This window comes from Lissotriton helveticus, chromosome 12 (genome assembly GCF_964261635.1).
Source record: "Lissotriton helveticus chromosome 12, aLisHel1.1, whole genome shotgun sequence".
Lineage (NCBI taxonomy): Eukaryota > Metazoa > Chordata > Amphibia > Caudata > Salamandridae > Lissotriton > Lissotriton helveticus.
In genome coordinates, this window is record NC_136073.1 from 307,397,041 (window position 1) to 307,419,684 (window position 22,644).

Here is a 22,644-nt window from a genome sequence, read left to right on the forward strand (position 1 = left end):
ACAACAGTACAGCTGGTTGACAAAGCTCTATTAAGATATTTTTATCGAAGCTGAGGTAGTGCATTGATCTAGAACAGTGGTTCCCAAACTTTTTCGACCTGTAGCTCCCTTGACCTAATTGGCAGTTGGCCGTGGCTCCCCATTATGCCACTTTTTTTTTTTATATAATCACCCCGATAGCGGGAGTTTTTCCCATGTTCTCCCCTAAATTACTTGGGATGCAGCTGATGAAGGTATTAAAATCATATTTGTAACAAAATTAAAATATAACAGTCGTTTAATAAAAACTTTATTTGGTTAAGTGATAAACTATGCAATATTAATTGCCAAATATGTTTCCATGACTTAACCTTTTTTAATCACACTTAAGGAAGCTTGCATTGTTGCAACCCCTGCTGTATCTGTTTATGGTCAGTTAATGATAAAACTTTTAGTTATGAAAAATAAAGCAGAAATAACCACGCCAGACCACACAGAATGAGCTCCAAAATCATTATCCCGAGATTAAGGGAAGCTTTCCGGAATCAGACAAAAGTGGAGAAAAATTAAGTCCTTCCAGTGGCTTCATAACACTCCATTTTTACGGCTCTAGGTGAAAAATATCTTGGCTGTAAGAAATAGCTTTAAGCCTTCAAAGGATAGTACCAGTAGATAAGGTTTTATAGCCCTCATTTAATTTGGGAGGCCCTACTCTTGTCACTAACATGGCGAAATATAGGGAGGGAATAATGAGGGTACTGCTTTCACTGAGGCGGAGAAGGAAGTTTATTACGTGCTTCCTTCCTGCCCTTGGATGAGGGTCAGACTGGGTCCGGTAAAAGAATACTGGCTGCATGCGGCGTATTTCCACAGCAAGTTTGCATACTGGACTTTCAGGCGCGGGGTTTCTTCACATGAAAGACATGCAGTAACAGCTGCCTGTATATAAGTAATACACAGGCTTGGGGGTCACGAGTTTGTCATTTTCCCCTTCTTTACAAATAAAGTTAAAGCAATGATTATTATAGTGTGCAACCAACCTGTTACTTACTTTTAGAACACCAGCAGCAATAACGCTCGTCAGACATTGCTGCGAATGGGGGCCATAGGCGGAGGCTACGTGAAAGCAAGTATGTGTGTATGACGGTCGTTCTCTCTTGGGCCAAACGATTCTGGATTAAAAAGGTGGCATTTGGAACCTCCCTGTGTTGCACTGCGGCTAGGTGTTATTTAATTAAGCTTCACTTGCATCCTTCATTCGGGGCGACAGGTAGGGGGTCAAAAGACGTTTCTTAATTGCTCAGATGCATTTTTTCAACATGATTACAAGCTTGTTCCCTCAGCGTTCACGGCACCCCTGGCTTCTCCTAATGGCGCACCTGGGTGCCGCGGCGCACAGTTTGGGAACCACTGATCTAGAAGATCAGCTTCTCAATCTTTCACACAGGAGCACAGCTCCATAAAGTAAACTAAAAAGAGATGATCAGCCCCCACCATTCATCCAGTTAAATACATGAGCAGTACACAATAAATGAATTGTAGTGCACAGACTCCAGCGTGTTTTCTTTAAAAGATTCCTTTAGTTACATCATCTTGTTCTTTTAAAACCTTTTCTTCCCTGTAACCAATGCGTTTCGTCCCTTAACAGAAACTTCTTCAGGACTTTTTAGGGCTGGGCGTAGTTTGCGAAGTAGCGCTATGCAAAGTACACTTCGCACTACGCGAACTGCGTAGTGCCCTGTTTGCACTGTGCAAGATGCCGTTTTCAATGATTGCACAGTGCGGGCAAGCATCCAGCACTGTGCAATCATTGAAAACGGCATCTTGCACCATGCATGCTGTAGTTTTCTGCCACTCTAGTAGATTTTTAATCGAGCAGCAGCTTTCTCAACGCGGACTGGTAGTTTCTCATCGCGAGCGGTCGCGAGCATACGCAACCCCTCTCAATGAGGAACCTGACCTCCTCGCGTTGAGAATCTCGCTGGGAGGTTTATTTTCCACGCACGCGATCAGCAACTTGATGTTGCTGATCGCGAACAAGGAAAAAGTCTCGCCGGGATGTCATTTTGCGTGCTCGCCAACTTGACATGGAGGACCGCGAGCAAGCAAAAAATGACTGCTACGCTACGCGTGTTTGCAGTGTGCTATGTGCAGTTCGCGAAGTAGCGCAAACTATGCGAGCGTAGTGCTGTGCCCAGGGTTAGTCGGCATATGTATCAGCAGCTGAAAACAGAGACTCACAGCATGTATGGTGTGATCTATAGCATTCTTTGAACTTTCCAAGATATCAGGCCGTCTTGTTCAATTTGTATCTAATATCTGCTTTTGTCCGCACAACTCCATTTGCCAGCTAATAACATATACGGGCTCAGATGCCTACATGGGCTAGGATATACATTTCTGATGACCGTTCCGAAAAGTGAACCATGGAATTAGGACATACAAATGCAAGCTATCCTAATGTTATTATCTACAAATTGAACAAGAAGACCTGATACCTTGGAAATTGTCAAATAATGCTATAGATCATGCTAACCCTGCTGTGAGTCTCTGTTTCTTAGCTACAGGGAAGAAAAGGTTTTAAAAGAACAAGATGATGAAAAACCGCGATGAAGTCTGTGCACTATGGAATTCATTTTATTGTGTAATGCTCATGTAGTTAACAGATTGAATGGTGGGTGCTGATCATCTCTTTGCAGTTAAATCAAAATTGTTGCGTGAAACAAAGTGTTAGAGCAGAACACTGACTATGAAACGGGCTCTTTTGATGTGCCGTTAGTAGGAATCCAGTTATACGTTCTTGCTGAGGAGATAATAGTTAGAAACAATCTGTCCTAGTGTTGTTACATTTTAGTATAGCAAACTCTATTATTGGGATGAATACTGGACTGGGGTTATATATTCACACTGAGCATAGGTATGTGCGTGCTTCAGTGTCCTGGGGACAGCTCTTAATAAGTGTAAAGGGATGGTTCATAGAGGACAGGCATGAACAGCCAAATGTGCTACTTGAAATCTTCATGTACCTATTTCTGTGTTACAATTTACTCACTTGTCTGTCGTTAAAAATAGTGTAAAGGCTTTTGTTTTCAAATATAGATCTGTGGTGTGAATCTTGTTAAGTGCTAAACAAAGATAGTGCAAAGTGGCCATCTTATTCAGGTTCATTTCTATAATTCGTAAACTTTGCTCTCAGGACGGATAGTATATGTAGGGTCCCTTAGAGGGCATCGTCTGTTTACAGACTTGTGTTTTAGAGGTTCAGCTTCTTATTCATGAGTTGATGCCACCATTAGGGGCCATTAATGTAGAGCTTTGGCTGTCATAGTGTGTTAAAGGATGGTTCTGCCGTGCACATATATTTGCCGGTATTTACATTTTGTCTAATGCTTGTGCCGTTGCCATGCTGACAGTAATCGGAACTCGTATCTGTAGATATTCTTTAAAGAAAGTTGTATGTGAGGAAACTATGGAGTTAAGATGTCAGAAGATATCTTCTGAAGGCATATAAATATTTGTAGAAAATGTTACCAAGGAATCCATTGTAAAGATGTCTCCACAGGGTATTTGAAGCCAGTGGGCCACACCGGCCCTCATTTTTGGAGGCTATCACTTATTTATCCATAACAATCTTTGATTCAGAGCAAGAGAGAAAAAATCATAAATTGGGAAACAAGGGGAAAGAAAGACAAATAAACGGTGACAAAGGGAGAAAGTGGGGATAAAGAGGCAGAGTGTTGGTTGTGGATTAAAGAAGCATGAGATGAAATCAAGATGACTTAGCCTTGGTATTCAGTGGCCCGACCTTCCATAGCACTGGCCATGGTCTTCTGAGCAAACCGTTGGGCTCTTTTACAAATTAAGCACTGATTCTGATATGCCTGCACTTATTGTTTGGCTGTTAAGTAGTTTAGTATGACTACCACCGTATTAAGGGTACACAAAACCTTTTGTCTGGATTGATTGATTAAATCTGTTCCATTTCATATTTTCTAAAACATAGGTTTTTGTGTGCTAATTTTGGCCCCATTTAGGAAATTGAAGGACTAATTGAAATTGATTAGTGCGCATATTGTGTACTAGTGATGTATGTGCACATGACTGGTCCTCACAAACAAGGGTCCAGCGATGATGGTTGGTCTATATGATGTGGTGCTTCCAATCTTACTTATTTTGAGTGTTTTGTTGTGCAGTCACACGTAGACATATTATAAGTAGGCTTAAAGTGTATAGTTTTAAAGTTGTGGTCCCATGTATGTATTAAGTGATGCCCACTCCGGCTTAGTGACCCTAGACCATGTTAACTGCAGGTAAAAAAAACAAAAAACAGACATGTCATTTTCAGTAAATTTGTTTAGCCAAATCCGCCATTTAACCATGCCTTTGTAAAACAATAAGTTGTGTACAACAGTCTATCAACGTGTTTGTGCACTCTTGGAGTTCTTTCAGTGGACTCCGTCCTCAGCAAAGTTGTCAGACTTTATACATCAGTGCTTTGAACTTCTCTGTATACATAAACACAGAAGGAATTACAGGGCAACTAATAAAGGACTTTTAGATTTCAGAAACACCTTAAATCAAAGACTAATACCGTCGTTGACCCAACAACTTCTCTGGCTATAGTCCACCAGCTTGCTTGCATTGTTTGGTTCGTGCTATTAGAGAAACAATTCTTATTTCTTACTGTTTTTCTGTCAGATGTAAAACAGCATTTAAGTTTTACTTCAAAACTGATTTATTAATAATTTTAGCTTTTCTCTTAATACGCTTCTATGTTTAGGTTAGAGACTTTTAAATGCATGAAACTCCTAAAATAACTTTATTTTAATTTGCAAGAAAACTCGATGAAATGTTATGGTTTAAGTCGGCAATTTATGCCAGCGTTGTTAATGACATGCATTTGTTTTCGCTTTAAACAGGACGAAGATTACGGGGAAAGGCCTTCTATAACGTCAACGGAAAGGTGTACTGTGAGGAAGACTTCCTGGTAAGTGATGCGCTCTGTGGCCTTTTGAGTGCTGTCTGGGTTTACTGAGGGCTTAGAAGACAATGCAGTACTTGGCCCGGGGCTCATGTGGCAGCCAAGAGCCAAGATATTGTGCAACAGGTTCGAGCCAGGTGCACAGGGTACCTTACCAGAGCAAATATTGGTAGCTTTTAATCTTGCACAGGCCAAGATTGAACATCCATTCTAAATACTGGCGTCAGCGGCAGCTTGGACTAATCCTCTCGTGGCCCAGCTCAGCCTTTTGGTGACCATGGCACAATACTGGCGATGAGACACGCTCGTTGTTCAATTCCTGAGATTGTAAGACCTGCTCTGCTGTGAACTACGTTCAAAGGTCGTTGCATTGTGTTATACCTAGAACCATGCTGTCTTTTCCTCGCTGCGTCCACACACTGTAATGCTTTAGCGCTTGTTTCCATTAGCTTGTCTGAATGCGGACCAGCGCCATGCCGCTCACTCACAGCTAAAGCAGCAAACCTTTGTTTTCATTACCCTAAGGAATACTTAATGCCTCCTAAAACCTACGTTCTAATTCTATTTTTTTCCGAGCTAAATCAGTGTACAAGCCTTTCTAATTATATAAAACAGATAACTATGTTGTAGACTGCGCCAGTTTTGCTGCCTGAATCAGTTTCTGGATCAACATGCTGTACATTATTCCACCATCTAGTGGTTGGGTCTTGAATTGTCTCTTTTTAGGTTGAGCTTGGGCAGCAGATGCGCTGCTGCAAGGCTTGCAGTATTGTAGTATAAGCTTGAAACCCCTCCCACTCAACTCCCATATTTGTAATTGGCTTGTATTTTTGTCTTTCTTAAATGCTGGCTTCTGATTAGTTTGTAGGCTAGTTAGTCCCTCCTTAGTACCGCCTTGTCTTCATTTGTAACCTCCCATGAGGACTGGCCCTTTTACTTGGGTTGTTACAGGGTACGTCTTATTTAGTCTGTAAGCACTACTTTCTTTTATAAGTTTCTCCTACTGAAGTCACGACAGGCTTTCCTGCAGCATTCAGTGCTCCATTTCACTTGCCAAACACCCTGGACATGCTTTGATTTTAAAAAAAAAAAAAATGCAATTTCTATGGCACCCTCTTCACCATGCACCATGCACCGCTTGTTATTTATTTATTATTATTATTTATTTATTCTTGCTCTCACCAGGAGGAGTTACCTGTCCCTCCAGTCTCCTCTTCCCAGCTCATCCTCCAAAGAGAGCAAGCCCGACTGAGCTCCCTTCCCATGCCTACCTCTGGCCTTACAGGACTTGGCCAAGGAAAAGCGGGCACTCTCCCTCCCCATGCTCCGGCACACATGGTTGGGATGGAGAGGGGCTGGAAAAAACAGCTGCGCCCTTCTCCGGCTCTGAAGATCTCTTAATCGCTCTCCACACAAATCTCCCTTTCCTCGTTTCTGCCTGGACAGGCTGGATGTGCGCAACTTCATTCAGCCCCCACTGAGCTCATAACAAGCATTTTCAATGCAATAGGTCTTGCATGTAAATGACAATGCCTTTTATTTATGTTTTAAAAACGAACATAAATGAAAAGGCATTGTCATTTAACAATGCCAATAGCTCAGTGTCGCAAATGTGAGCCCTATTGCATTGAAATGCTTGTTTGTTCTTTTATTTTCGGGGGTCGCTGACTACCAGTTGGTGGTATGTCTGTCCTCTGTGTGATGTCGGACAGTGCCCCGGATGCTCCTATCCGTAGTCGCCATCTTCAGATTTTGTTCCTCGCTGTTAGGTCTGGGAACAGAGGCGCTCCAAAGGTTTTTGGGAAAAATCCAAAGTTTTTCAAAGAGAAAAACGATTCACCTAAATCACCAAGAAAAGCCTCTGAGAGAGAAGGGGATCCTTCTCTCTCCCCTTCCGATGGGGAACCCCACAGGGAACAACATTGTGGTCGGAGAATGAGGCAAGTTAAGGGCCAGTGGTAAAACCCTCTTTAAATTTTGCCCCACCTGCCGCCACAAGCTGGCACAGAGAGACCCCCATGACGTCTGCAGCATGTCTGTCGAAAGAGCACACATGAGGATTGTGAAACCTGCACTTCATTCATCTCAAAAACCTTGAAGGAACACAGAAGACACAGGCTGGAATCCTACCACGCCAGCACTGAAAAAGCAGAGATGGCCCACAGAGGACAGGAAATGGCCAGCAATGGTGACGACCACGGCGAGGAGGCAGAGATAATCCACGTAGGTTCAGATGTCGAAATCCTCAACACTAATGCAGAGAAAAAACAGGATGAGAAGAAAGCGGTAAGAGATGCCCCAAAGAAGATCCATAAGGTAGACAAAAGCACATAAAGGTCCAGAGCATGCAAGCTCTGAGAAAAGATCTAAGAAGGCAGCCTCTGCATCTGTTAAAACATCAACCAAAGGTCAGCTGAGAGCAAAAGATGAACACAGATCCCAGGCCAGGGTTACCGTTGTCTCAAGACAAAGATGGCCCCATCCGCTCGAAAGAGCACGAAAGGAAAGAGCAAGCCTTATGAGATGGCAGAACTGTTGATGCCGAAAAACAGGCCATGCTTGGCACTGAACAAAGGGCGCAGGAGGTTGAGAAGAAAAAGAGAAGGCTCGAGGCAGAAATGGTGGCGCTACTTAAGCTGAAGAAGGAGTTCAACACCTTAAAAGAATATTGAATTCCACCTAAACCTTCAACGGACTTCGCGGCGAAAAGGAAGAATAGTCTCTGGAAGCTCCAGCGACACCTGAGCCCCATGAGGAAGAACCACAAGAGGAGTTCTATGAGCCTGAGTCACTCGAAGGAGGAACAACATTTGACAAGGAATCGTGGGTCAACCTCGAAACAGACTCCCCTGAAGAGTAGGTGGAGAATTACCCCTCGAGGTCATCACCACCTGATGACCTTGCGATGTGTAACATCATCATAGGAGCGCTACCAAAATGTGTGGGGTACAACTAGAAGAGGAAAAAGAAGACTCATGTTTACTATTAGAAACTTTAATGCCTGCAAACAAGGGAAACCTATACCTGCCAATGCTTCCCAGCATTTTTGATCAAGGCAAGGAGGCTTTAAAAGAACCAGCAACCACTAAAGCAAAAACTGCAAGGGTCGAAAAGAAATACAAAGCCTCGACGCAGAACCCGAAATACATTCAAGGTAACGTGCACGCAGACTCCCATCATTGTGTCTACGGCCAGAAGGTGCACTTATACCCATACCTCCACTGGGCCACCACCTGAGAAGGAGAGCAAGAGGCTTGATCTGGTTGGTAAAAAGATGGAGAGAGAAGCAGCGACACAGTGGTTGATTGCCAATTCTAATGCCCTGATGAGCAGATATGGACATCAACAATGGGATGGGATGAGATGGAATCCTTGCTGCAACACCTTCCTGAGAATACAGGAATAGAAAACAAACAGTCCTGCAGGAAGGAGAAAATGTGGCCAACAGTTGCATAAAGTCAACCCTAGATACGACAGACATTGCAGCAGGCAGATGTGCACTCAAACAACTCTCGCGAGGCATGCCTGGCTAGGAATATCAGTATTTAAACCAGAGGTTCAAGCATCTATCAATAGCCCTTCACAGGAGATGCCCCATGCGGTCAGGCGGTCGACCAGTTCTTAGAGCAAATAAAAAAGGAAAGCCAGACAGCTAAGGCCATGGGGGCTCTGCAATACAGAAGATCTTTCCGGCGAGGCGGAAACATATGCCGCCGACCAATGGGCAGAACACACATCCCATCATGCCAACAGCAGCAGCCAGCACAAGGCAGTTCACAGCAGGCCTCGCAACACTCCACCTGCCAACACTGGCAACACCAAGCAATGAAGGCCTTTCATGCACGAAGAAGGGGGAGAGGACAAACTCCCAGAGGAGGAGGAACCTCTATCAAGTTACTTGCTCATAGGCGTAGACCACCACAAAACACCAGCATGAGGAAGAATAGGGAACTATCCGCAGGAGTGGGTAAAGACCGCCACCGACAATTCGATTTCAAACTTGATACCTCATGGATATTGAATAAAACTGGTCAAGAAACCACACCAAATGCCTCCAAAACCAAAAAAGTTTGAGGAAATGAAAAAATACAACTCAGAAAAGAAGTCAAGGAACTCTTGCTAAAGAGAGCCATAAAAAGGGTACCCATAAAAGAAAGAAGCCAAGGAAATTATTCACCATACTTCTTGGTCCTAAAACAGGATCTCACCCTACGAACCGTCGTGGACCTCCGATTCATCAACAAATTTATCCGAACACAACCCTTCAGAATTACAAGTCTGCAGTGAGTTATACCACTCTTAGAGTGGAAACCACATGACCACCTTAGACTTAAAGAATGCCTACTACACATCACTATAAATCAAAGCCACAGAAAATACCTACGATTTGTACAACAAAAAGTACTCTACCAATTCAGAGTATTGCCGTTTAGAATAAAGTCAGCACTAAGGTTGTTTATAAAATGCTTGCGGCATTTGCAGCATACCTACAAAGGAAGCGAATACATGCATACCTGTACCTAGACAACTGGCTGGTGAAGGCAAATTCTAAGACAAAGTGTAAAAGGGACATTCAAACTAATTGCAAAATTACAGTGCCTAGGTTTCTCCATAAATTTAAAAAAGTCATCAACACAATTGGAACAAGTAATGGTGTTTGTCTGTGCAACACTGAACTAAAAAAACACACAAGCATGCCCTGTTCAGAAAAGGGTAAAGTCCATGACTGAACAAACTCCCATTTACCAGAAGGAACAGCCTCCAACAGTGAGGCGAGTTATGAAGGTGATGGGGTATGATGGCATCATGAATACCACTATTAACTCATGCAAACCTACACATGCAACCTCTCTAAGAACTGATCTGCAGCAAATGGTTACAATCCATTGGGAGTTGGGAGGATCTTGTGGTTGCCACTACAAAAGTACAAAAGAAGATTCAGTGGTGGCATTAAGGAGACCTTTCAAAACACCTACTCCGTGACCATCACAACGGATGCTGAAGCACATCAACTTCCTGGAGATGAAGACAGTGTTCCTAGCTCTGAAAGCATTCCAGACTCGTACAACAGGCCAGACTGTTTTAATTCAGACAACACAACAACCATGTTCTACCTGAACAAACAGGGAGGGACAAAATCTTTCACGCTGAGCAAACTATCCCAAGAAATATGGCAATGGGCAATTCAAAGAAACCTAACACTACATACTGTCCACTTACCAGGAAAGGAAAACAATGAGGTGGACAGGCGAAGCAGACAAAGCAGCTTGGATGAATGGGAACTTGAAAAGCAACATGGCAGCACTTTGCTTTCAGGTTCCACATCCCCTATCAGAGGAAAATGCACTGTAAATAAACCGGTAAGGGAGATTTGCCTATGTTTTTTTACTGATTCCCCTGATCCCAAAGGTATTGGAGAAAGCCAGACAACCATGGAAAAAACCATCCTCAGAGCCCGACAGTGGGCCAGACAAAACTGGTACTCAGACCTGTTGGAGCTATTCAATGGACAAATGATTATGATTAAGACAGAACGAGGCCTGCTGGCCAAGCAGGAAGGGAAGATGTACCACCTGGAAGCAGTAACACTGAACCTAGCAGCCTGGCTCCTAATTATCTAGAGTTTGGGCATCTCAGTCTACTGCCCAGAACAATGGAGATTATTAAGGATGCATGGAAAGCTACCACCAGGAAGTGCTAGGCAACAAAATGGAATAAATGTGTACACTGGTGCAGAACAAGGAATTATATGGAATCAAGAACTAAACAAGAAACTGTATTGACTTAACTCAACTGCTAGACACTGGGATAACTTACTCCTCTTTAAAGGTACACCTAGCTGTGATAGTAGTATACTCCATGGATACATCCTGCAACAGCTTCTTCACAACATCTATTGTAACAAGCATTGGCAATGTAATAGGTCCCGCATTTGTCTGAGTTGGAGCTATTGGCGTAAAAGGCAATGTCTTTTGCCTATGTGTTTTGGAGTGTATGTGGTGTGTTGTGTAATTATGTGGGTTGAATTGGAATTGTTAGTTGTGGAATTGTGTGGAGTGGATTGTGTAGCGGAATTATGTGTCATGGTGTGCAGTGGAAATATGTGGATAGTAATTATGTGGTATTGACTGTACTAGTGGGATTGTAAAAATAAAAAGTTAATGTCTAGCTTTCCGAGGGAAACTTAATTTCTTTGGTCCTCCCTGTTTTAGAATGTGTCCCTGATTGAAATAAGGAACCATATTACCTTAACCCCTTTACCATGGAAATAGTTTCTTGATTTCTAGTTTACAGTTGTGCACCTTTTTTGGGGGGGGAGGGGCACCACCCAGATTTTTTCACTTGTTTGCCTCCTATTCCTCTGCCATTCATCTGTTTCATCCTTTCACCCCTTTCTTCAACCTGAAATTAATGGTTCTGGATTACTTGGTTATCTGTTCGTAGTACAGCGTTTCTCAGCTATATCGGACAAGATTTTCACATAATACCATAAAATGTTGTGGGATGCACAGGTCCTACAGAATGCCCTAATTTTCCTAATAATCTGCAATGCTGCCTGACCAAACATCTGCATAAAACACGAGGCACATCTAATTTGACTGCCTGGCTTTAAGTCTGGAATAGCCCCATGGGTGTTGGTGGATTTGGGAATAAAATAAATATGGACTCATGCCAACTTGCCATTGGATTCCACCCCTCTGATTATTTAGTCTACTGTGAACCAATTGGTTGTTTGAATAGTTCGGAGTTCATTAATAAATCCCTCATTATTATTAAAAACAGCTGATTCCTGCTTGGCCAAACAGACAAGTTATTTAGTGGGATCAGTGATGATTTTTAGTCAAGGGATAAGGCACAACAAAGGAAATGATTGCGTTTAGACAGGTGGCTTTAATGGTAAGATCTCAGATTCTGTATAGAAGTACAATCAATTATAACATCTAGTGGGTGTAGTTCTTCAATTTTCATTTAAATTGATAAACTCTGAAGGACGTAATGGATTTGGTCTAAAAGTCAACTTATGCTTTATGAATAGAATGTTTCATTTAGACAAACTGGCAGTTTTCATTATCATGTGACTGCTATTCTGCTATTATCGTTAATAGTTATTCATATATATATCCACTGAAAAAAACATAGGTTTCACACGTTATAGTTAGCTGGACATTTCACTCATTCAAAACCATTGAAATTCCCCCGTTATAGTTAGATCAGCTAACTATAACTCGCGCGCCCGCCATGCACTGCGGATGACGTCACATATTACATCACTCATGACATGGTCAGTGACGTCACTCGTGACATCACTCGTGACATCTCAAATGACATCACTCGTGACATCACCCAGTGAATGTCTGTCTTTCTGAAAAATAAATAATTTTTATATATGTTTATCTAAAGGTCGATGGAAGAATAAATGGGTAAATAAGTGTCTAAATTGATGTTTATTTTAATAAAAATGATTGCATAACTGACTTAAGTGTATCTTAGTGAATACATGTATTAGCGAGTAATGTTTAAATATGTAAATATCTGAATCAGTGTCTCACTTTGTCTAGAAGTGGCTGCATGGGTTGGTGAGTAACTACAGGAGTGTCTATATGGGTTATTAGTTGTTTTTTGAGTATCAGTATGAGTGTCTGTATGGTTTGGTGGGGGGTATTACTTACCGCATAGATGCATGAATGAGTGACTCACTGTTTGTATGTGTTTTGAAGACAGCATGTGTGCAGGACTGTATGGGTGGATGAGTGTGTGTATGGGTGTGTTAGTGAATGAATGACTGTCTCAATAGTATCTTTATGAGTAACTACATATGTTTTAAACTAGTATATGTGAGTATTGGTGTATAGAAGTGAATATATGTGAGAGTGAGATTGGAAGAGTGCCTGTATAAATAAGTAAGTGTTTCTATAAGTGGTTGTTTAACAGAGTAAGTATGTGTATGTTTCTGTAGAAGTAAGTGTAGTGGTGTGTGTATAGTTGTATATGCAACTAAATGTATGTTTGATAGTTTCTTTGCATGTGTGAGTATGTGTGTGAGTAACTCTATGGATGAGTGTCGGTGTGTAACAGGATGTATAGGTGTATGAGTGCATATGATGAGTGAGTACATGTATGAGTGACTATATAGAACTGTTGGTGAATAAGTGTATGTGTATGTAGATGTTGGAATTACTGAATAGGTTGTTGTAACTGGTATTGGTATCTCCATTTTTTTGAAAAGTTAGTTTCTATTTTTGAATGTGTGTATCAAAGGTTATATTACGGTGAGAGGAGGTCTGCCACTCTTTCACAAGGATGATGTCATCAGTGATGTCATTCGAGATGTCATGAGTGATGTCTCTGACCATGTCATGAGTGATGTAATATGTGACGTCATCAGCAGTGCATTGCGGGCGCGCGAGTTATAGTTAGCTGAACCAACTATAACGGGGGAATTTCAAAGGTTTTGTATGAGTGAAATGTCCAGCTAACTACAACATGTGTGAAACCTATGGTTTTTTCAGTGAATTTCTAAGGTTTTTTTAAATGCTAATTCCCAACTATAACGTGGCTGAAACCTATGGTTTTTTCAGTGAATTTCTAAGGTTTTTTTAAATGCTAATTCCCAACTATAACGTGGCTGAAACCTATGGTTTTTTCAGTGAATTTCAAAGGTTTTGCAAATGATTTTTTTTTTTTTTCACAACAAAATTTTATTGATTTTATCGATCAGGTAAAGCAGAAGTGCAGTCCTCCACAGTCAGGAGAGTCCTGCCACAATGTTAAGCATACAGCAGCAAAATGCAAGCCCAATCAGAAACAGCCCCACCCGTCCCCTCCACCACCCAGCACCCCCCAACGAACCCACTACCCACCCCTTATCCCTCCCTAACCCCGTGCACGTAATCATCGCCGGTCACCAGTAATCGTTCGTATCCAGTAAGAGAGCCAGCGTCTCCTCAGGCCTGCTGCCCGTCCATCGAATCTGTTTCTCCGTCATCCGGGTCCACCGGGGGATCCAATGTCAAACCCCTATATTCCGCCCACCTCTTCCAGATCTTGAAGTGTTTACGGGGGCACCCTCTTGCTTCAAACACCGGGCGCTCCAACCCCATGCAATAATCAATCCCTGCCTTCCATGCACTCAACGGGGGAGCCCGCTCACTCTTCCACGCCTGCGCCAAGTCCCGCTTGGCAACGACAAGGCCCACCAGCAACAGATGACGCTTGTAAATGTTTCCCCCACCACCCTCTAGTATGTGGAGAAGGGCCAGACGATGAGTCTGGGGAAGATCCCATCCCAGTACCTCCGACAGACAGCTCCATACACCCCGCCAGAACCGGGACAGACCAGTACAGGACCACACAGTATGCAGCAGCGTACCCATTTTAGTACCACATCGCAAACACTCCGGGGACCCAATCAAGCTCGCCTTCCACAATCGCTCTCGCGTATAGTAGGCCCTATGTAGATATTTGAACTGAATCAGTCGCAGGCGCACCGCTATAGCTGCACCCCACGGGGACTCCAGAGCCTCCCTCCAATCATCCTCATCTAGTGGGCCAATGTCTCACTCCCAGGCCTCCTTCAGTTTAAGGAGGGAGGAGGAGCAGTGAGTGACCAATGTTTAGTATATGCGGGACACTTTCTTATTGCCTAGGTCTCCCATAAAAACCTTCGCCTCTAGAGGGCTGAACTCCGGCAGCGACTCCAAGCCCACCAAACTAGGTCCAAGCGTGTGGCGGAGCTGAAAATATTAAAACAATTGGGTGTTGGGCATATGATACTCAACTCTGAGCTCTTGAAACGACTTGAGTGCCGTGCCGGACACAACATGTCCTAGCGATGAGATCCCAATTAAATCCCATCCGCCAAACCCCGACAGCGTGGCCAATGCGGGGAGTTGCCCATTATGCCACAGTGGGGTCTCGGCCGTCAGTCTGCCCCACCAACCCATGCGGTGCAGCGCTTATCGCCATATCGTAAATGCCACCTGTGTGGCACGGGGCAGCCTCCGCCGCAGTCTGGCCGAGTAGAGAATCGTATGCAAAGTGTGGCCTCCCATCAGCAGGCGCTCCAAGGCGTATGCTGGGTCCCCTCTATCCCCGTACCACCATTTGTTTAGGACTAACAAGTGGGAGGCCTGGTAGTAGGACAGTAAGTCCGATGTCGCAAGCCCGCCACAGTAAGTGGACAAAAACACGTACGCAGCGCCACTCTGGCGGCGCCCCCAGCCCATAAGAAGTGTCCTAATGCCGAGTTAACCTGCCGAAACCACTGGGGTGCAATCGGATGTGGGTGATTCTGTAGCTGATATAAAAGGCGCGGAAGTGCAACCATCTTGAATATCGCAGACCTGCCAAAGATAGTAAGGGGCATCCGCGCCCACGTTTTAAGGTCCGACTGAACTTTATCCCAGACCGGCACCACATTTCGCTTCCAAGAAATAGACGCAGATTCGGACAAGAACACACCCAGGTACAACAGGCCTCCAACCGCCACCTTGAGGGCCGACGCCCAGTGGCCCGCTCGCGCTCCATCGCCTAATACCCATGGGGTGGACTTACGCGGGTTAAGGTACAGACCGAGACCTATCCAGATCTGTAATACAGCGCAATCCTATCCGTGCGTCCCCCGTCCCATCTGAAACCTTGCAACTGCGCATCAATGCGCACCCAGGAGGCAAGGGGTTCCATAGCTAGTGCAAACAGGTAAGGGGACAGTGGGCAGCCCTGACGGGTCCCCCGTCCAATTGGAAACTGCGCGGAAACAGCACCCGAGACCCGCACAGCCGCCGTGATGTCAGTGTAGAGCAGCCGAACATATGAGATAAAGACTGGGCCCAGATTAAGGTGAGGCAGGAGCGCAAACAAGTAGGCCCAACTCACAGAGTCGAACGCCCTATCTATATCTGCTAGCAACAGGGCCGCCCGCTCACCCATGGCCCCCATCGCATCTATGGCTGTCTGTGCCCGTCTAACATTGTGTTGCATCGCCCTTTGTGGCATAAAGCCTGCCTGGTCCGGATGAACTAGATCCGCTACATAGGGGAGAAGCCGGTTCGCCAGCCCTTTTGCCAGTAGCTTAGCCTCTGTTAAGCAGCGATATGGGGCGATACGAGTCGTGCTTAGCAGGCGGCCTACCCGGTTTCTGGAACACCACCACCTCATCATGTCGCCAATCAGCGGGCAACCGACCGACTCGCGTGCAGCCTCCAGGACCGCCTTGTAGTGAGTCCCCAGTTGGAACTGGAACTTCTTGTAGAATTCGCACGGGAAGCCTCTCGGCCCGGGCGCCTTTCCCGTGTTGAGTTGCGCCAGTGCGTCACCCAACTCCTCCCCTGTAATAGGAAGGTCCAAGATCGCCCGCGCCTCGTCAGAGACAGCCCTCTGGGGCAGGTAAATGATTATTTTTTAAATGTATTAATGGTTATATATTTTTGTACTGATTTACTACATTGTTTTAAACTATTTATTTTTAGATATTTTATTTTTTAAATTACATTACAGATTTTTAATATAAATTGAAAAAAATATATATTTTTAAAATATTGAAATTGTAATATTTGTTATTTTATATTTTTTTAATTTATATATGTTTTATATAGCAAGCAATGATATCCTATGGACAGAAATTCAAGTTACTGTAAGTACGGTTAGAATTTCTTTTCAGGATCAATAGTGGGCTGAAAGATGCAGCACTGAGTTCTCTCCTGATAAAAGGTGAGTAAATCAGAATTCGTAGTTCGCCTGATTTTAGAGGAATTTTTTAAAGCTCCAAAACTCCACACTTAAAAGAATTTCCAAGTGAAACCAGTCAATGTTAGCCTATGGAAGGAAATTCAAGTTACTGTAAGTACGGTTAGAATTACTTTTCAGGATCAGTAGTGGGCTGAAAGATGCAGCACTGAGGTCTCCTGATAACAGGTGAGTAAATCGGAATTCGTAGTTCGGCTGATTTTAAAGGAATATTTCTACGTTTCAAAAATAGACACTTAGAAACTTTTCTGGTGAAAACCACACAATAGATTCTTATGGAAGGAAATACAAGTTACTGGTAAGTACGCTTAGATTTACTTTTCACGGTCCGTACTGGGCTGAAAGATGCAGCACTGACGTCTCTTGTGATAACAGGTGGGTAAATCGAAATTCGTAGTTCGGCTGATTTTAGAGGAATATTTTGCTCAATAGTGAAGGAAGGGGGCGGGGCCTGAGGTGACGTGTGCAAACATGACCTGTGGTGCGTTTTAATTTGGGGAATTAATTCCTCTTCAATCCTGAGGTCCCCTGTGGCCCAACAAGCCCACAAGGTACCTCCAGTATGCGCCATGGAGCTGCGTTGCAGAGAGGTGTTCAGAGGCCACGCCCCCTTTTTACAACACAGCTCCGTGGCGCTTACTGGAGGTACCTGGTGGGCTAGGTGGCTCCTAGGGGACCTATGGATTGAAGAGGAATCAATTCCCCAACTTAAAACGCGCCACAGGGCATGTTTGCACACATACCACCTCAAACCCCGCCCCCTACCTTCACCACTGTGCAAACTCGCCCCGTAGCACGTTCTAAGTTGGGGGATTAAGTCCCCTTGCATACTGGGGATTCCTGGGGGCCAACTAGCCCAACAGGAACCTCCAGAATGCACCAGGGGGCTGCGTTGCAAAGAGGTGTAAAAAGGGACGTGTCCTCATTACACCGCTCTGCAGTGCAGCCCCCTGGCGCGTTTGAAGAGTGGGAACTAAATCCCCATGAATACCGAAGGTCCCTGGGGGCCAACTAGCCCACCAGGAACCTCCAGAATGCGCCAGGGGGCTGCATTCCAGAGAGGAGAAAAAAGGGACGTGGCCTCATTACACCTCTCTGCAACGCAGCCCCCTGGTGCATACTGGAGGTTCCTGGTGGGCTACTTATTTATTTATTTATTTTATATTTTTATATAGCGCAAGAATCAACCCCTTGCGGGGTATCTCCGCGCTTTGCTCGCAGGTAGCATGGCAGGTGTTGACAGAGGTTGGCCCCCAGGGACCCCCAGTACTCAAGGGGCATTACTTCCCCCAGGGACCCCCCAGGGACCCCCAGTACTCAAGGGGCATTACTTCCCCCTCTGCAAACGTGCCGGGGGCGCGTTTGCAGAGTGGTGCAGGGAGGGGGCATGCTCTCCTCCCCGATCCCAGTTTTTTGTATATTTTTTTTAAGAAGGGGGCTGTGTAGCTCCCCTTTTTCTTTTTTTGGGCCCTGGGGACCCCATCCCCCAGGGCCTGACCCCTAAATAAATATATATATATATATATATATTTATATATATATATTTTTATATATATATATTTTTAACGGGAAGGTGGCCGCGTGGCCCCCCTCCCGTGACTAATTCCAGGCCCCGGGGACCCCATCCTCTGCGGCATGGCCACATTTTTAAAAATATTTTTAAGGAGTGGGGCTGCATAGCCCCCCTCCTCAGGCCACTTCTGGCCCCGGGGACCACATCCCCCGGGGCCTGGCCGTCTCCGTTGGGGACCGTGGGGAGGTCCCCAAGCCCCCCACAGTCCCTGCCGACTCCCTGCAGGAGCCGGCATTGCTTTTCTGCATGGGGAGCAGCTAACATGCTGCTCCCCATGTAGAAAAGCAATCAGCTTTGGTTTTGAAGGAGAGCGCAGGTTTCTCCTTCAAAACCAAAGCCGATTGCTATGGTCTCCCACCCTACCATAGCAAACTACAGTGTCCCGGGGGTGGGCTCCCAGGGACACTGCAGGAGCCGGCCCTGGGGGGTGGCGGTCCCCAGGGCCACCACAAGGCTCCAGGAGGAGGGCCGTGCGCCCCCCCCCCCCTCCCAACCGTTAAAGGCCCCGGGGGTGGTGGTCCCCGGGGCTGGGGGGTGCGTCACGGACCCCCCAATTTAAATATGTAGTGCCTCAGTGAGGTGGCGGTCCCCCGGGGCGTGTGGGGGGGCTTGAGCCCCCCACACAGGTTTTTCTTTAAAAGAAGCCCCTGGGGGTGGCGGTCCCCGGGGCTGAGGGAGGGCTGTGAGCCCTCCACATACATCATATTAAAGCCCCGGGGGGTGGCGGTCCCCAGGGCTGTGGGGGGGGCTTTAGAGGCCCCCATCATTATACATTTAAGCCCCGGGGGGTCGCGGTCCCCGGGGCTGAGGGGGGCCATGTGCCCCCCGCTATAATACATACATTGCCCCGGGGGTGGCGGTCCCCGGGGCAGTGTGGGGGGGATTGGGCCCCCCCACACTTTATTTTTATATAGCCCCCGGGATTTGGCTTCCCCGGGGGCTAATTAACATAAAGCGCAGGAGCCTGCGCCTAGTATTTTGGGGGGATCGGCAGGGTACGCTTACCTTTCGCTCATCCTACGATAAGATTTTTTTTTTTTATTATTTTGTTTTATTGATTTAAAAAAAGATAATACGTTTTTAGTTGTCCTTGTGGGACACCCTAAACAGGCCTAGGGGGTCAGGGTGTATCTACCCTGCCCCCGTTTTCTTGTTTTTCACGTTTCTTTTTCTGTTTAAGATGGCTGCCAACACTTCTGGTTTGGAGTGTTGACAGCCAGTTGACAGCCGATTAGCAAGCAGCTTGTGCTCGTAAGGGTACGTGTATAATCCTCGGACGGTACTTCGTCCATAGATATATTTTTGCAGCGTGAATCTTTCTGGATTCACTATGCTGTGCATATTCCGCAATCTGGTGGTTGGGTCCGGAATCGTAGTCTTTTTTTTTTTTCTTTTTTGTCGTAGCCCAGGTGGGCGTCGGCGTCCCACCATTTGGTGTACCTTCGGTGACGTCGGCGTGCTTCCGGCGGAAGCTACCACCCTTGGGCGCCATCTTCAGATTCTTTTTTCCGCTGTTGGGTCTGGATCGTCGCGTGAAGCTCCAGAAGTTTTGGAGGAGAAAAGGAGGAAATACAGCAAGTCTTCAACGGTGAAGACCGGAGAAGATCGGGAGAAGAGGACCATTAGAGAAGAGACGACGGAGAAAGGAGAGAACTTTGAAATCTTCAACGTCCTTGAAGGAATGCGCACGCAGGGGGCCCCCTGAGCGCAGGGATGTACAAGACGCCCTTTAAATTCTGCAAGAACTGCCACCACAAGTTCGCACAGAAGGACCAGCACCCAGTCTGCAACCTCTGCCTGCCAATCGACCACGAGAGCAGAGACTGCAACGCCTGCTCCGTCTTCAAGCCAAAGACACTCCGAGTTTGAGAGAGACAGAGGACAGCTCACCACACGATGCAGGGCAAGGGCCAAGCCCCGACGCTTTATGAACTGGGCCTCTCCACCGACGACGAGGACAACATCGCCGGAGGCCCAGATGACTTCACGGTCGCAGAGACCGATAAGAAAACGCCTGACAAGGTAGGAGAGTCTACGATCCCGAAAACACCCACAGGGTCTCGAAAGCCAGAGGCAGACTCCCGAAAGTCTGAGCCCAGAGCCTCGAAAGGAGCACCGGTGCCGAACAAATCGACGACCGAAGCTGCATCCTCCGAAAAAGAGCCCAGCGGATCCTCCGAGAAGGACTCCCGGAGGCCGAAGACCAGCGAAAAGCAAAGGTCATCGAAGCAAGCCCCCGAAAAAGGGCCTTCGACTTCGAAAGAAAAGGAGCCAAAGAACGTTTCGACGCCGCCGCCGAAAAGAGCGGCCGAAACGCTCGACGACGAGCAGGCCGCAGAGATGCAGAGAAAGAGAAGAGGGCTCGAGGCTGAAATGGAGAACATCCTTCAGAGAAAGAAAGACTTTGATGAAAAATTGAGAAGTTACAAGATCCCCTCGAAGCCGGCACAGACCGTCGCCAAGGTACAGGAGCTCGAGGAGTTCGACGTCGAAGAGACGCCGAAAACTCCGGAACCCTTGGAGCACGAAGAGGAGGAAGACCTCTACTATACAGAGGGGGATTACGGGGAGCAGCAGTCAAGCTACGGCTCAGGTTTCTCGACGGCCCAAGACCAGGAATGGCAGGACATCGAGGCCGAAAACCCAGAGGAGGCTGTGGAAACATACCCCTTGAGGCCTTCGCCACCGGATGACATTGGGGCATACAATGAGGTGGTCAGGAAGGCGGCAGCAGCTTATGTAGTTAAGCTGGAAGAGGAGAAGCCAAAAGCAGACTTCCTGCTCGAGACATTGCTCCCCATACAGACAAGAAGCCAGTTCTTGCCCATGCTCAAGAGTATCACAGACCAGGGGAAGGAAGCCTTCAAGGACCCGCTACATGCAGATCAGTAACGCTGAGGACGGAGAAGAAGTACAAATTCTCCTCCCAAGACCCAGCTTAAATCAAGGGATCCGTCACAGCAGATTCAATAATCGCTGCAACGGCCAGGAAAAGGGCAAACGTCCCAACAACATCTGGACCTCCCCCTGACAAGGAAAGCAGGAGGATGGATCTAACTGGCAGGAAAATTGAGAGGAACGCCGCAACGCACTGCCGGATGGCGAACTCCAACGCCCTCCTGAATAGACACCAATATCAGCACTGGGATGAGATGGGCCAATTGCTCAAGCACCTCCCAGAACAATACCGTGAGAGGGCATCACACCTTGTGGAAGAGGGGAAAAACATCGCCAACTCGTGCCTGAAGACAGCCTTGGATGGGGCTGAAACATCCAGCAGACTGATGGCTATAGGCATCACAGAGAGAAGGCAAGCCTGGCTCAGGATCTCAGGCTTCAAGGCTAAGGTTCAGAGCAACATCGTGAACACACCCTTCAACGGTGAAATGCTGTTCAGAGCCCCAGTTGATGAAAAGCTCACCCAACTGAAGAAGGACAACGAGACGGCAAGGTCCATGGGGGCCCTGCAATTCAGGGGGATGAGAAGGGGCACTCCTACACGGAGGCCGAACGGCAGAGGTGGAAGTCAGCGAGGAGATTCTCACCAGAGTTTCCACCAGGGTCAACAGAGTGACAACCAAGGCCACCAGGGCCAGCAGAGGCAAAGCTGGAACTACCAGAGCAGGGGCCAGTCCTTTCGGTCAAGAGGAAATAGACTGGGCCAGAGAAGGAGAGGCGGTGAACAACCCCCCTCTAAGTGACTTCACACGGAAAAGGTGCTCTCCCACTCAAACCCTCCGGTGGAGGAGCACGGGAAAAACAAAGAAGAGAGGGCTACACGGACAAGACACAAAGGAACATGTGACGCCGGTAGGAGGAAGATTGAGATTTTTTCTCCAGGAGTGGCGAAAAATAACAACAGACAAGTGGATACTCAACATTATGCAGTTCGGATACTGCATAGAGTTGGAAAAGAGACCACCAAACAGAAAACCAAAGAAAAGACAGCACTCGGGAAGGGAGCTGCAATTATTGCAAGAGGAAGCTCAAGAACTCCTCCTCAAAGCGGCCATCGAACGGGTTCCTTTCAGAGAACGGAACAAAGGAGTGTACTCTAACTACTTCCTGGTGCCAAAAGTGGACGAAAGTCTAAGACCCATCCTGGACCTACGGTTCCTAAACAAATATGTAAAGAATCAAAAATTCAAGATGACGTCCCTACAAGAGGTCATCCCACAGATAAAGGCCGGGGACTTCTTGTCCACCATAGACCTCAAAGATGCGTACCTGCACATCCCCATGAACAGGCAGCACAAGCACATGCTAAGATTCACAGTGAACAAGGATCACTACCAATTCACGACCCTGGCTTTCAGTCTAAAGTCCGCACCAAGGGTGTTCACCAAATGCCTTGCGGCAGTGGCCA

The 22,644-nt window shown here is 46.2% G+C and overlaps 1 protein-coding gene across 2 annotated transcripts in view; it reads left to right on the plus strand.

The window, feature by feature from the left end:
* WTIP (WT1 interacting protein) overlaps window positions 1-22,644 on the plus strand; it is a 333,161-nt gene that overhangs the window by 171,985 nt on the left and 138,532 nt on the right. For both annotated transcript variants that reach the window (XM_078670590.1, XM_078670591.1), the window contains exon 3: window positions 4,899-4,966. In XM_078670590.1, the coding sequence (XP_078526716.1) occupies window positions 4,899-4,966 (68 nt within the window). The remainder of the gene's footprint in view (window positions 1-4,898; window positions 4,967-22,644) is intronic.